This window comes from Arabidopsis lyrata, assembly GCF_000004255.2.
Source record: "Arabidopsis lyrata subsp. lyrata unplaced genomic scaffold ARALYscaffold_8, whole genome shotgun sequence".
NCBI classification, from domain to species: Eukaryota; Viridiplantae; Streptophyta; class Magnoliopsida; order Brassicales; family Brassicaceae; genus Arabidopsis; species Arabidopsis lyrata.
The window spans coordinates 12,878,062-12,894,102 of NW_003302548.1; the positions used below are offsets into that span (position 1 = coordinate 12,878,062).

Here is a 16,041-nt window from a genome sequence, read left to right on the forward strand (position 1 = left end):
AGAATTTGAAAGCTATAGGCCAATCTTGTCCACGGCTAAAAAAGACATTGAAGCTAAACAGTTTTTGCTACAGGCACTCTCGCGACAAATCAGATGATTATGCACTAGCAAATTAGATAATGATGCACTAGCAATTGCTGAAAGCATGCCTAAACACACGACTTGAGTAATGAGTACTATAACCATTGATTTGATCATTCAAATAGGTTTGTTATTCTTACTTTAGAGTTGACAAAATGTGTGGTTGTGTCTGACGTTGTTCGTCGATGCTATTTCTCGTTAATGTTGGGATGATCCCTGGTTCATACGTTTTGCGTCGATGTCATACTGGCACAGTCCCTCGTCTCGATATCGACGTTCACACAATTTTCCTCAACGCGATTGTTATTGATGTCAACGTCTGCAAAATCATAGTCAATGTACTAGCAATTTTGAGTTCGAACCAAATCCGGCTAGAATTCGATTCTGTTTTTTAGCAAGTAAGTCTTAAAGAATTTAGGATAATTGGGTTTATGTTGAGTTCTTGGTTATATTCAAATGTTAATAATTACTGACCCATGTAATATTTTATCTTTTTCAGAAACATTATTATCAAAACTAACTCATGTCAGAAAGTAAAAACAAAAGTGAACTTTCATATCAATGGTAACTTTGAATATGAAATGAAAATAAAAATAGAAAACATAAAGAGGAAAAAAAGATAGCCCAAAAGTGACAGGCTGGCAAATTGGAAGATGAATAAAAGTGGTACCCATTTACCTAGGCCTGGGCATAAAATCCGAAATCCGAAAACCGATCCGAAACCGATCCGAAAAATCCAGAACTGAATCCGAACCGAATAGTCACAAAATCCGAACGGATAATGAATTCTCCTATCCGAATTACCCGAACCGAACCCGATCCGAACCGAAAACCGAAAGGATATCCGAAAACCGGAAATAAAAATTATATATCCAAAAATATTAGTTATATTTAGTTGTAATTTTATAGCAATAACAAAAATATCCTAAATATCCTAGATTTCGGAAAAATTTTAGTTATATTTGTTAAAATTATACATATTTTTGCAAAATTTAATTAAATTTTAGTAAGATTAAACCAATTTATATTAACATTGAACTATTTTTAAGTTTTTTTTTCCCAAAAACCGATCCGAATCCGACACCTATCCGAACCGAAACCGAACCGATTACTCATAAAATCCGAACGGATAATAAATTCTCCTACCCAAATTATCCGAATCCGAATATATCCGAACCGAAACCGAACCGAAAAATCATAAAATTCGAACGGATAATAAACTCTCATACCCGAATTATCCGAATCCGAATATATCCGACCCGAATCCGATTTGAAATCCGAATGCCCAGGCCTACATTTACCATTCAGCCACATGGCTTTGTGTCTTCTTCCCTTCTTTCCCCATAATTTCTTTTCTTATATTCATTCCCCTCATTTACCATATACATTCAAACTTTACTCATATTAATTCTCTTGTTTTTTTTCTTTGACCACTCTTTTTTTTTTTAAATTTCAAAAGTTGATCTTCTTGGCAAAAAAAAATTATATGTGGATATTCTTGGGTATTAGTTCTTAAACATTTAATTATACATACAAGTCTCCTAATATAGTTCTTCAGACAAGAAATTTAAATAATTCATTGTTCATCATATTCTTTGTTTTTGTAACTGAAACACTTATTAGACTCTTTGTTTTGTTTAGGGGTGTCAAAATGGGTCAAGATTCATGGGTCAACTCAACTCAACTCAACCCATGAACCCTAATAAGTTGAAAATTTTGACTCAAATGAGTTGATGGATCAAATGAGTTATTGGGCTTGAATGGAGAGATGGGAAAAAAGCAGTTCTTCCGGTGGAGCAGATCATACGCACACTAGTCACCATTCAGCATTATATAACAATTACAAAACGTTCCATTTTGAGAAATGATATAATACTAATGTACCACTTGCAGTACAATTACTTGAGTAAAAATACGCTGTACTTTGTGGATCATGTTCCATTGCAAATAAGAGGTGGTCCAGGCGTTTCCTCCGCCTATGAACATTTTTTATTTTTGTTATTATATTTTTTTATTTATTAAAATTAATATAGGTAGTTAAATTAAAATCATACTTCTCCATTGGCATTATTCACTTTCTTCATTTACCAAAAGTACTTAATTTTTTAGTTTCTTCTCATTCTCATAAATAACAAATAATTTTTTCTTTTTCTTTTTCTTTTCAAAAAATAATTTTATATTGCCATTCACCATTTTCATTCAATTACAAAACAATTTTTTTTTTAAATAATAAAATATTAAATACATGTATAATAATATGTTAAACCAGTATTACAAATGTATTTTAATATAATTATTTTTAGTATGTATAGTTTATGTAAAAAAATTTATTTAAAATTAACGTTTTTTACAATATAAATATTTCACCCCCAATGCGTGATCCGCTTTTACCATTCAACACAAATTTAATGCGTTCAAACCGCTTGATCCGCTTTTGTTCCGCCAGATCTGCTTGATCCGCTCCGCCTGATACGCTTTCTCCATTCAGAGCCATTGAGTCAAATGGGTTGATGGATGAAATAAGTTGGATTGTAATGGGTCAATGGTTTCAATGGTGTACCCATTTAACCCATCAACTTTTGTTAAATTGAATTAAACCAATCTAAATCTCTAAACCAATTTCAATTTGAGTCTAACCAAAACTCTTAAACCGATTGAATATAATCCTTAATTTTCCCGCCAAAAATGTGAATACACAATTTTCCCGCCAAAAATATAAATTCGTGATTTTTCCGCCAAAAACGTAAATCCATAATTTTCCCGCCAAAAACATAAATATGTGATTTTCCGGCCAAAAACGTAAATTCGTGATTTTCCTGCCAAAAACGTAAATTCGTGATTTTCCCGCCAAAACCGTAAATCTTTGATTTTCCCGCCAAAAACATAAATCTGTGATTTTCCCGCCAAAAACGTAAATTTGTGATTTTCCCGCCAAAAACCTAAATCCGTGATTTTTCCGCCAAAAACGTAAATTCATGTTTTTCACGCTAAAACGTAAATACTTGATTTTTCCGCCAAAAAAAAAGTAAATTCATGATTTTCCCACCAAAAACGTAAATCCATGATTTTCCCGCCAAAAACATAAATCCGTGATTATTATTATCATTATTATTTTCTTTTTATTGTTAATTTACTTTAATTATTAATTTATTTTAATTATTAATTTATTTATTACATTAATGGGGCAACCCATTTAACCATCTAGTTGAGTCAACCTATGAACTCATTTAACTTCAAACTCATTGGGTAATGATTTGACTTGTGTTGGGTTAACCATTTTGAACTCATTTAATTGTTTTGTTAGCTTTATCAACATGTCAACTAACATTTTGTATCAAGAGAATTTTAATAAAGTAATAGGTAATTTAGAAAAACTAGATGTTGAGTTGATAAAATTAAAATAAAAAACAATTAATATAATTAGACAATAAGATTTTAACTGATAAATATAATAATAATTTCGTTAGTGACAAAATCAAGTTGACCACGCACTATAATCATGAATAGATTAAATACTTTCAAAGATAATTATTCATTTGTATGCCAAATTTTGTTTATGAAAATTATTTACGATCTAGTGTACACTAAATATTATGTACGAAAATCATCGAATAAGGTTTTTATAGACTTATAAATTGGTGGTTATAAGTCTCCAACTTATTTTTCAACTGAATTAATTTTTATATTTGTGTTGATTTTACCGAATTATATCCAATCTTATAAGTGATTATGTCACGTCAATATAAAATCGAGAATTTATTTGACCGGTAAATAAGTTGAAATTTGTTTTTGGCTAAAACATATAAATTATAAAAATTGTATTTTCTCCAGTTAATTATATAATACTCCTTCCGTTTCAAAATATAATACGTTCTAGCTAAAAGCACGCCGATTAAGAAGATTTACTTTTTAAAAGTTAAGCCAATCATAAAAAAAACTGCATAATAAAAATAATCATAAAATATTAAAGTAATATATAATTTGCATAGAAACTTGAAAACGACTTATATTGTGGAATAAAAAAGTTTCTCCAAAACGCTTTATATTTTGAAACGGAGAGAGTAAAATCTAAATCTCTATACTATTAAAAGAGAAGTACAAATGCAAATGGGTCGGGTCAAAATCAGAAAATTGACCCAAAATTCTGAAATCGGATCTTTGAATTTTTTTAAATATGATTTTTAATTAATATTTAATAATAAAAAATCGAATTAAAATCAAATATTTATGGAAATCAAATAAAATCTGATTGTATTTATGGTAACTAATTATAAAAGCATATTCCGAACAATATATACATTAATTACGTATAATATATTTGTTCATATATTTTTGGAACTAATTTCATAACAATCAACGTTTTTGTAATTAATTTTGCTTATTTTAGCCAATTATCATTAATTAAAATATATCTTACTTGATTTCTAGAAAACTTATCACAACGAACCCATGTATTTTATAAATTAAAAAAATATTTTTATTTTGGTCGTGTAAATTAAATCTCCATACCATTAAAAGAGAAGTACAAATGCAAATGGGTCAGGTCAAAATCAGAAAATTGATCAAAACTTCTGAAATCGGATCTTTGAATTTTTTTTTTAATATGATTTCTAATTAATATTTAATAAAATCGAATTAAAATCAAATATTTATGGAAATCAAATAAAATCTGATTGTATTTATGGTAACTAATTATAAAAACATTAGTTAAATTGGGGTTCACTGCAATTAGGCTACGCTGCTTCTCCTCTAGAAGCCGAAACAAAAGCTTTAATAGCGGCTATGCAACAAACCTGGGTTCGCGGCTACAAAACGATTTCCTTTGAAGGGGATTGTGAAATCTTAATACGAACTATAAACGAGTCATCACGAATTGGAACATTGACAAATCTCCTGCAAGATATCAAATTTTGGGCAAGGAAGTTCCAACGGACACGGTTCATTTTCACGAAGAGAGAAGGAAATATGGCTGCACATAATCTAGCAAAGTTTGGTTGTCTAACTTCTGTGTTTTATTCTGATTCTGTAACCCAGCCACTGTGGCTCCAAAAACAGCTCTGTATTGACTTATATCATTAATATAATTCTTGTTTCGACGAAAAAAAAAAAATTATAAAAGCATATTCCGAACAATACTATACATTAATTACGTATAATATATTTGTACATATATTTTGGGACTAATTCCATAACAATCAACGTTTTTGTCATTAATTTTGCTTATTTTAGCCAATTATCATTAATTGAAATATATCTTACTTGATTTCTAAAAACATTTATCACAACTAAACCATCTATTTTATAAATTAAAAAAATATTTTTATTTTGGTTGTGTAAATTAAATAGATATGAAATCCATGTAACTAATTTTAATTTAATTAGATTAAATCGAAACTATGGTATTGTCATACTGATAGCTTACCAAAGAATTTTAATTTTAAAGTTATAAAGATTTTTTGAATATGATTTTTAGAATTATTCAACAAGATAATAAATATTTATTAAATTTTGTGAATCATGAAAAATAATAATTAATTTTTAATCATTATATTTCACCTTTCAAAGTTTCAATCTGTCATCTAACAAATAAGATACATATTCCATTTTCCTATGTCCAAATTCTATTTTGTTGTATAACTAAATAATATTCCCATTAGAGATGTCAAAGCGAGTTGATTCGTCCCGTTAAGCCCCTTTTGTGATAGGCAAAATATATTTTGACATATAATAAGTCGGTCCACACGACCCACGGGTAGCATATATGAAACACAAACCCGTCCCGCGAATGTATGCTGATTTGCGGGGTTGTTCGTGGGTTTTTGTTTAAATAGTTTTAAAGTAACGAAAATTTAAAATACTACTAAAATAAATTAAAAAAATTTAGAGAAAATAATTTTATATATCATTATATTTATAAATATTATAATTTCATTTATTAAAAGTTTTTTAAATTACCAAATGTTGAATAAATTATATTTTTATCAATAAATACTAACATGCGGGCTGATCCGCCAATCCGCTGACGAAAACCGATTAAAACCTATGATCCACTACGAATCAATCCATGTTGCCCGTTTATTTTATGGGTTTAATATATTTTCCCAAATCTGTCCCATAGTGAGATGATTTGGGCTCGAGACGGTTTTGGACCTATTTTGACTGCTCTAATTCCTATGAATTATCTAATTTTAGAATTCTAAAACATAAAATTCTATTTTGTAATCATAATTAATATGATCGGTTTAATTATAAACAATTTTACATTTTCTCTACAATTCGTTATTATGAATATTTATAAGTACACTACACGATTCATTCTACTTAAAACACAGACAATATTAAACCAACGTATGTAAACCAATATTCTCCCGCGGTGGACCGCGGGTCCGATCCTAGTTTTATACATAAATTATCAAACAAACTATACATGAAAGCAAATCAACATGTCCTACTTTTTCTCTATACCTAGATATATAATTAAACCATAACCCCATCACATCCTACTGACGGCGACAAAACAATGAAAAAGACATAATAAAAACAAAACATTAGAAATAATCAAACACTAAAATTATTTTCTTATCGAAAACCTTTTTACAAAACGAAAACCAAACACATGCACTCTCAAAGTAAAAGACAAAAATATCGATTTCAGACAACCATTTCTTTTTATTTTCTCCATCTTTTTCTTCATGAAGAGAGAAAAAAAAAAGTCGTTTTCTCAATCTCTCCTGTAGTCCTGTCGGCGATAATATACGTTGCGATAATTTTTCAAACAGTTTGTAGCTAAAATGGTATTAATTGGTAGTTAGTGGAAATTAATGATAAAATTAGATCATCACCCGTACTTTTTAGTACGGGTTGAATTTAATTACCAAAAAAAAAAATACGGGTTAAATTTTATTTATTACAAAATTTATATAATATATATATTAGAACTAAGTTTTAATATATTATAATAGTAAATAAAAAAATATTAATTTTTTGTCAGTCCCTATATACAATATTAGAATAAATATAGAAATTTTTTCTATAATACTCAATTATGGATAATTTTTTTTTTTAAGATATGAGACCAAAAAATAATTTTATTTTTTAAAAAGTAATATTTTTTGAATAATAAGTTAATTTATGTTAACAACCACAAAATAGGATTGCATATATTTCAGTTAGATCAAAAATTAAAATATCATAAATAAATCGCATATAAAACATAGATTATTTTGAATTAATTAAGAAAATTAGGTATTATTTTGAATTAATTTAGAAAATTCTTTTTTCAATTAATAATTCTTTAGTTGTTGAAATAGATATTTGTTTGAGCTAATCTAATTACAGAATTTGTTTGAAATTTATAATTACGGAATTTACCAATTATTCGCATAATCGAATATGTTATAAACATATATTTAGTATATAATAATACCAAAATCAACCCGTGCGTGGAATATATATTTTTATATTAGAATCTCAATATTTCATTTTAAAATATTGCGTGCACAATCTATTATTCATTAATTCTAAAATTGCTTGCGGAATCAAATTTTCAAATATTTAGAGGTGTCAAACCATATTTAAATGTTCTACACTATTTTTAAATATTCCAAATTAAAATCTTTAAATTTTTTTTGTAGTTATAAAATTATGAATTTCAAAAAACAAATTATATGAAATTAAATATAACTATTCAAATAGTTATAAGGATCAAAACTCGTTTCATCATATAATATATTATATTTAACTCGCTACCTATTATAAATATTTTTAAAAATAATCAAATTAGAGTATTTATAATTTTTAACTTTTTGAACTATTAAGTATTGATGATATTCTCTAAAAATATCAAGTAAAATTTATTTTAAATGTTGCAAATTAAAATATTTAAATTTTTATTGTAGTATATAAAATTATACATTTCAAAAAAAAAAATGTATGAAATCGAATATAAATATTCAATTTCTGACCCGTTGCTTAGTCGAAATTTTTGTTGACTTTATTTTTATGTAAAAAAAATATATTACTCAAGTCTGAATTTTTGACCCGTTTAATTGTTTTCTTTATAGATTGAACAATTTATATGCGTTTTTTAAAATTCAAATCTTGGCATATGCAGAAAAAAATTTACTTTTTTTTATTATGTAGATGATATGATGATTTATTTGTTTCATATTAATATAATCATATAAAGATGAGAGGTGAAGTTTAATGATTAATAACAAATTAATATGGTAAGTTAGATTTCAAATCTTATATGTTCATTTTGATTGGTCATTTAAAAAAAAATAATAATAACAGATTTTCGTTTTATAATTTAATTAAATTAATTAAATAACATAAATTAGTATTTTACTTGTTTATCCTTAATAAATTGAATGAAATTTGTTCTAAAAGAAAATTTTTGTAATGGCATTCTTAAGTAAATTCTTACAAAAAGGAAGATTAGTTAAGAGTATCTTATAAAATGTACTCCCAAATAATAGTATAGGATTAATAACGTTAATCATAATATACTACTCTTTTTGTTTTTTTTTTACCTTTTATTGTTTTCTCCACCTGCCATATTTTCTATATTCTCCTCCATTTTTTTCTTATTATGCTCAATACTTTATATAAATTCTTTTTTTTTTTTGACAGCTAATTTATATAAATTCTTAAAATGTTAATAAGCATAGAAAATGGCGTTAATTTTTTTCTACCTTATTTGCTTCTTTTTTCTTTTTAATGGAATTATTTTACACTATATAAAAAAAACATAATTCGTTTTTTTAATCACTTATACTTTTCTCAAAAAAAAGAAAAAAAAAAGAATCTTGTCTGTGTTGTTCTCTGTGGTCATTCTTCTTTCTTTCACTTCTTCTTCTTCGCTCTCCTTCTCCTTTCTCACTGTCGGGTTCCATTTGGCGCGAAAAGTTCTTCACTTTTTCCAGCTTTTTTTTGTTCTCTGACATCTTTTTTTTTTTTTTTACAAATAAAGATGCCAGTAAGTACACGTCTTCTTATTTGTTTAGTTCAGAAGTCTCTTGTCCTTCTCTTACTCTCTTGTCCGAATTTGCTTAATTTTCGATTGTGACGAAGCTTAAAACACGAACCCAGTTCGTTAATGGTTTCTGGGTCTTCGTCATTACAGTGGATCCGTTAGAAAAATAATTCCTTTTCGTTATCTATAGATTCCCGATCTGAATTTGAAGCTCTGAGTAAGATTTTTGTTTTTTGTTCAGGTGGCACTAGTTTTGTTGTTGACATTGAGCAGTGTGATTCTGATTAATGGGAGAAGTTACGGCGTCGGAAACGTATGCGATCTTGGTCGGAGACCGAACGAGAGACCACACAGTGTCAAAATCACTGATTTTGGAGCTGTGGGAGATGGGGAAACGTTGAACACACTTGCGTTTCAGAATGCTGTTTTCTATCTTAAGTCTTTTGCTGATAAAGGTGGTGCTCAGCTTTATGTTCCTCCGGGACGGTGGCTCACCGGAAGTTTCAACCTCACCAGTCATCTCACTCTCTTTCTCGAGAAAGACGCCGTCATTCTTGCCTCACAGGTCTGTGTGTGTCTCTGCCTCTCTTTGTCTAAAGTCTTGATCATTCTAAAGAGTAAAGATCAGAGTTTGCAGCTTAACTGTTTCATTAAACTTCTGATTAGCTTCACAGATTCCTGTCAATTTCTTGATTGTTTTTGAATCAAATTCCATTCATGTGTAGAAACGTCAAATTTGGTTCACTAATTAGGCATTGTGGCTTAGGATGACCTCTGGCTCCAATTGCTTAAGATGATATCGTACCAATCACTTAGCAAGATTAATGGGAATTATAAAAGGATATATGTCATTTCGTTGGTTTTCAATAAATCAATACTTATCTAGCAATGTTCCATGGTTCTGCATTGTTACCAGTCAGACCATTTGTGTATATGTTTCTCATTTGTCTCTTATTTCTTGGTCTTACCTCAACCGTATGAAGGATCCATCACATTGGCAAGTAGCGGATGCTTTACCATCATATGGGCGGGGTATTGATCTACCAGGGAAGAGATACATGAGTTTGATAAACGGTGACACGCTACATGATGTAGTAGTAACAGGTTATACTTGCTGTGTTTCTTTCAATTCATTTTGTTTGTTAATGCTAAAATAAAAACTAACCGTTGTATTCCATATTCATTGGCTTAGGTGATAACGGTACGATAGATGGGCAAGGCCTTGTTTGGTGGGATCGGTTTAATTCTCATTCTTTAGAGTATAGTCGCCCTCACCTTGTCGAGTTTGTCTCTTCCGGAAATGTCATTGTCTCAAATCTTACGTTCTTGAATGCTCCGGCTTATACTATCCATTCGGTTTATTGTAGGTAAAGATAGTTTGAAAATGACCTTATAATTATAGCTCCTTTGTTTTGAATTTTTTTGGTAAACTCTTGACTCTGGTCACTGATGTTTTGCAGCAATTTATACATTCATAGAGTAACAGCTAATACTTCTCCAGAATCTCCTTATACCATCGGCATTGTCCCGGGTTAGTTCTTATGATCCTGTTTCTCGTTTTCTGCCTAAGATGTTACGGCTTCGCTTGTATGCAAATGCAGACATAGGTGTTTGAAACAACTTGTTGCAGGACTAGAATCTCAAACTGTTATTTTGTTTGTTTACTATTTTTTTTCAGATTCTTCTGAAAATGTGTGTATCCAAGATTCTAGTATCAACATGGGGTACGATGCCATTTCTCTTAAAAGTGGTTGGGACGAATACGGTATTTCGTATGCAAGACCTACTGCAAATGTCCAGATAAAAAATGTTTACCTCGGAGCAGCTTCTGGTTCCTCCATTTCCTTTGGTAGTGAAATGTCTGGTGGCATATCTGATGTTGAGGTCAGAGATGCTCACATACATAACTCGTTATCCGGGATTTCCTTTAGAACAACAAATGGAAGAGGCGGTTACATTAAAGAGATCGATATTTCCAACATCCATATGGTTAATGTTGGTACTGCGTTTCTAGCCAATGGTAGCTTCGGTACTCATCCGGATTCTGGTTTCGACGCTAATGCGTTCCCGCTCGTGAGTCACATCAGATTACATGACATTGCTGGAGAAAACATAAGCACCGCCGGATATTTCTTCGGAACCGAAGAGTCTCCTTTCACTTCGATTTTATTATCGAATATCTCTCTGTCGATTAAAAACTCCGATTCTCCTGCTGATTTTTGGCAATGCTCATATGTTGACGGGTCTTCAGAATTCGTAGTCCCTGAACCGTGCCTCGAGCTGAAGAGTTTTGATAGTTCCTATGGTAGAGCTGAGGCCTTATGAAACCAAACTTCATTAGAAAGCTCATTTCAGATCGGTTCGCCATGATGATTCATATTTGTTAAGATAGCAAAAGGTCAGATTCTTTTCTTTTCCTGAAAAAAAAACACAGTGTGTAGAATTTCACCTGTTCCAAATCCCCATTGTTTGTGTTGTCCCTGTTATTTGCAGCTTGTGAGATTAATATATCTTGTACAGGTTCATTTCTTCATTCATGTGTAACCAAAGAAATTTTGTTCAGTGGAGATATTTCATATGGCTTAAGAAAAGATCTTTCATCATCAGTTTTTTTTTTTTGCACATTTCTTTTGTCAAGCTTTATACTTTCATGGCTTGTTTTTGGCGTCCTAAGTTAGGACTCCTAACACCTATCAATTAGCAAACAAACAATACTTTTATAGTTGATCAAAGATTCACGTTCGAGAAAAGGTTATTTATGAAAAGTAACACCTAAAATTATTTCCACCAACTCTCTTTAATTAAAAAAAAATCTTATGAAAATTATAGATTTATTGGGGTTTTTTAGAGTTTAAGAAAAGCCCATTTTAGGGCAAAAGTGAAACATAGAAACCCTAATATCTAATTGTAGCCGGCCTCTCTCATTTTATAGAGATCACAAGAGGAAACACTGAAGACCATGGCGATATCAGATTTTCCAAGTGATTTGTTAGAGGATATACTAACAACCAATGAGTCTTTGCCCTCGGATACCACAAGGAATTGTGCGATATCTACAAAGTCTTGAGGATTTTGGATCATCAAGAAATGGGATTTTCAGAGTTAAACATGTATGAGTTTAGCTCTAATTCATGGAGAGCTCTTGGCGAGGTCACCCTCGGCTGCATCTTACAGTCTCGTGGGGTTTCTTTTAAGGGGAATACTTATTGGATTGCTTTACAAGTCAAAGAATTTTTACTAGTAAGTTTTGATTTCACAAGAGAGAGATTTGGACGTCTGAATCTTCCCTCCTCTCAATGTCTTGGCTACCAAGTTTTGGCACTATCTCTAGTTAGAGAAGAGCAATTTTCGATTTTGCAACAGAGGAGGGATATTTCAATGGTGGAGATTTGGGTGACGACTAATGATGAGACAAAGTCCTGTCGTGGACCAAGTTTTTGGCAGTGGATTTAAACACTTATATCCAGCGTAAATTAACGTGTGATGTAAGTTTCTTCATTGCGGACGAGGAGAAAAAGGTCGTTGTATGTTGTGACAATGGAATTGTATACGTTTTTGAAGAGAATGGTGAATTTGGAGAAGTCTATCTCTGAAGAATTCGACTCAGTAGTCTAGATCCAACAGTAGTTATGTCCCAAGCTTGGTTCAAATCCAACATGGAGGCAATAGGCAACAATACTACAATCGTCTATGTAACAGTTCTCATAATTTGCAATTAATAATAAATCTAGACGACAAAAAAAAAAAAAGATAAGCTGCTAATTCTATGGACAAGCTAAGCTCTATTCGCGGATTTTTTTTCCAATGAATGTAAAATTATATTCACCAAAAAAAAACTGTTTTACAATAAATGCAACATCAAGCCGAAAAACCGAAAGAATTTTAGGAGATGATTACACAAAGAACCTTAGTGAGTATGGGATTGGAACCAATATCGCAGTCCGCCTTCGTAGGTGGGAGAGCCCGTCATTATCAAGGTGCTCAGCTTAGCCGGTTATCAAGGTGTTTCGAACATACTTATCGATCAGCTTGGCTAACTTGGAGGTCGCGCCTATTCATGGATTTTAACAACATGCTAATGATGAATGAGCTTGGTTTTTAGATACAGTTAGCATTCACTAGCATTGGCGAACACCAAATTCGTGAACATTTGGTTTTAGATACAGTCCAAGTACATTCTGCAACAACAATGGGGCATTGAAGATATAAACTTATAAATATTTGGGCCTAGTTAATAAAAGCCCAGCCCAATAACAAAGAGCTGCTTCGTCAACTCAAAACCATTCGCTTACCAAACCACACAGAGAGACACACCTCTTCATTTTCCAACCATCTTCTTCTCTTCGCCACACCCGTAAATATTTACTATTTAGTGTATTATTATTATTATTATTTAATAACTAATTTAGTGTATACCACTAGAATTTTATTATATAAATTAAAATAAAATTCCCATCAATTTTATATAATCAAAAATTTCCCCATTTCTTCATCTTCCCCAATCTCTCTAAAACCCTAGAAACTCACTTCCCTCAGTTTCCTCAACTCTCTACTTTGTATCATCAAGTAAAGTTTCAAAAGAAGCAATCTTTTACTCTCTTCTCTTCTTTATTTTTTCTGGGGAGAAAGAAATTTCACTTTTTTTTTCCGATTTTGCTTCATCTGGGTTTTGGATTTTTGCGATCGATTTTGAAAATTAGCAAACAATGTCGGGTTCTGGAGGAGTTTCCATCGCACGAACAGCGATCCGTGGTGAGAATCGGTTTTATAATCCACCTCCGATGAGAAGGATGCAGCAAGAGGCGCAATTGCAGCAACAGATTAGGGAGAAGCAACGTCGTGATGATGAAGAAGAAGAGCGAAGAAAGGCTGCGACTGTTGTGGCTATGCCTCCTCCGAGGACTAGGAAAGGTCTTGGTGTGACGGAGAGTAAGAATCGGGTTTTGGTTTCTGGGTCGGAAGTTTGTGCCGGTTCTTCTGATTCTTCTTCCGGGTCGGGTCGGGTTCTGAGTGATGGGTCTAACTTGGATCGTTTCTTGGAGCATACTACTCCTGTTGTTCCTGCCCGTTTATTTCCCATGGTAATAAGACTCATTTCAAATCTCTTGGCTCTTCTTGCTTCATTTGTGGTTGGCTTCTTGAAGTTGAATTGTTGATCTAAGTAATGAGACTTTTGGTGATACTTGGAGTTGAATTGGGAAGACTTTGAGTTTATTATGTGATCTGGAGTAGAACTTAGTGCAAGATGTGTCTTTTTTTTTTCTGTGGTGTGAGCATTGCTTATTGCTGCAATTTATTTATTTTTTTATAGAGGAACAGGTGGGAACTTAAAACCCGCGAATCGGATTGCCATACGTATTTTGTTTTGGAGGATCTTTGGGAGTCGTTTGCAGAATGGAGTGCATACGGTGCTGGTGTTCCTCTAGAAATGCATCCTCTAGAAATGCATGGGAGTGACTCCACCGTGCAGTATTATGTGCCTTACTTATCTGGTATTCAGTTGTATGTGGATCCGTCGAAGAAGCCTAGGTTAGTGTGTTTGAAATGTTAACGGTTTAGTGCATGACAGATCTCTTCTGTTTTTCCATTTGACAGTTTTTGATTTATTGTCTTTTCAAACAGGAATCCAGTTGAAGATAATGAAGGAAGTAGTGAAGGAAGCAGCAACAGTAAGGTCCAGAAGTTACCTAATCATGATAAGAATTTGCCGAATGCGGTGGACTTGAGTGTCGGTGAACTGAATAGAATTAGTCTGAGAGATCAATCTATTGCTGGCTCGTTGTCTAGTGGAGAAACTGAGGTCAGCAATCCGCAGGGACGATTACTTTTCGAGTACTTGGAGTATGAACCTCCGTTTGGCCGGGAACCTCTGGCTAACAAAGTAAATGTCCTCCTAAGCGAAGACAGTTCTTTTCATTGTTTACTTTAAATATTTTCTAATAAAGTTTTCATACACACCAGGTCTCGGATCTGGCGTCAAGATTTCCTGAGCTAATGACATACCGGAGCTGTGATCTTCTTCCTTCAAGTTGGGTCTCTGTGTCGTGGTATGTCTCATGTGAACCTTCCTGAATCTTGACTCTTGAGATCGTTACATTTTGGAATATATGTGGAAATGGATTTGAAAATGTTAATTTGTGAATTTGTTGTTGTGTAGGTATCCAATATACAGAATACCGGTCGGTCCAACACTACAAAATCTCGATGCGTGCTTTCTAACTTTTCACTCTCTCTCAACAGCACCTCCTCAAAGTAAGTAACTGATGACTTAATGTAACACAATATCGGCTTTTTGTCCTCGTCCTTGTGATCTCTTACTCAGTGTTGTGTATGTATTGGAGTAGGTGCTATGGGTTGTCTTGATTCGGAACCATCCACAAAGCTACCGTTGCCTACTTTTGGACTCGCATCTTATAAGCTGAAAGTATCTGTGTGGAACCAAAATAGAACTCAAGAGTCGCAAAAGATCACTTCTTTACTACAAGCTGCAGATAAATGGCTCAAGCGTCTGCAAGTTGATCATCCAGACTACAGATTCTTCACCTCTAACAGCCCACAAATGAGGTGAAAATGAAAGATACTTTCTTGACCATCGATTTGGCTCTGGTCTGATCTAAAGACCCATTATCTGCTGCTCTTACTTCACACATAAAGTCTCTCTCTCTTACACTGAAGAACCACCAAATAGTGGCCAGACTCTTGCGTGTTTTTCAGGCGATTTAAGAGTCTCTGCTGTTTCGTTTCCAGAAGATGCTTTGTGAATTGTAGCCTAATTTTCCTTTTTCTTCTGAAACTTAGTCTTTTGCGTTTCCCTGAATAAGTATTTGAGGAGCCCATATAGTGAAATTTGCGAGGAGTGTTTTTGTAATGTTGAGATGCAACACTTTTTGTGATACAATTTGATTACTGAACTGAAACACAGGTTTGGCTTATTAAAAGTTATATTCTGAAAAGTTTTAAGCTTTGGCTAATTTACGAGTCCT

The 16,041-nt window shown here is 32.1% G+C and overlaps 2 protein-coding genes across 2 annotated transcripts; both read left to right on the forward strand.

Annotated features, from left to right (window-relative positions):
* The first annotated feature begins 8,878 nt into the window (after window positions 1–8,878).
* On the forward strand, window positions 8,879–11,664 carry LOC9300049 (probable polygalacturonase). Its single transcript, XM_021015650.1, has 6 exons — window positions 8,879–9,061; window positions 9,300–9,623; window positions 10,042–10,162; window positions 10,251–10,425; window positions 10,519–10,589; window positions 10,737–11,664. The coding sequence occupies exons 1-6, from the start codon at window positions 9,056–9,058 to the stop codon at window positions 11,381–11,383; spliced, it is 1,344 nt and encodes a 447-aa protein (XP_020871309.1). The 5' UTR covers window positions 8,879–9,055; the 3' UTR covers window positions 11,384–11,664.
* Window positions 11,665–13,528: 1,864 nt separating this feature from the next.
* On the forward strand, window positions 13,529–15,990 carry LOC9300051. Its single transcript, XM_002863929.2, has 6 exons — window positions 13,529–14,139; window positions 14,370–14,587; window positions 14,681–14,939; window positions 15,020–15,105; window positions 15,216–15,310; window positions 15,403–15,990. The coding sequence occupies exons 1-6, from the start codon at window positions 13,765–13,767 to the stop codon at window positions 15,624–15,626; spliced, it is 1,257 nt and encodes a 418-aa protein (XP_002863975.1). The 5' UTR covers window positions 13,529–13,764; the 3' UTR covers window positions 15,627–15,990.
* The last annotated feature ends 51 nt before the right edge of the window (window positions 15,991–16,041 follow it).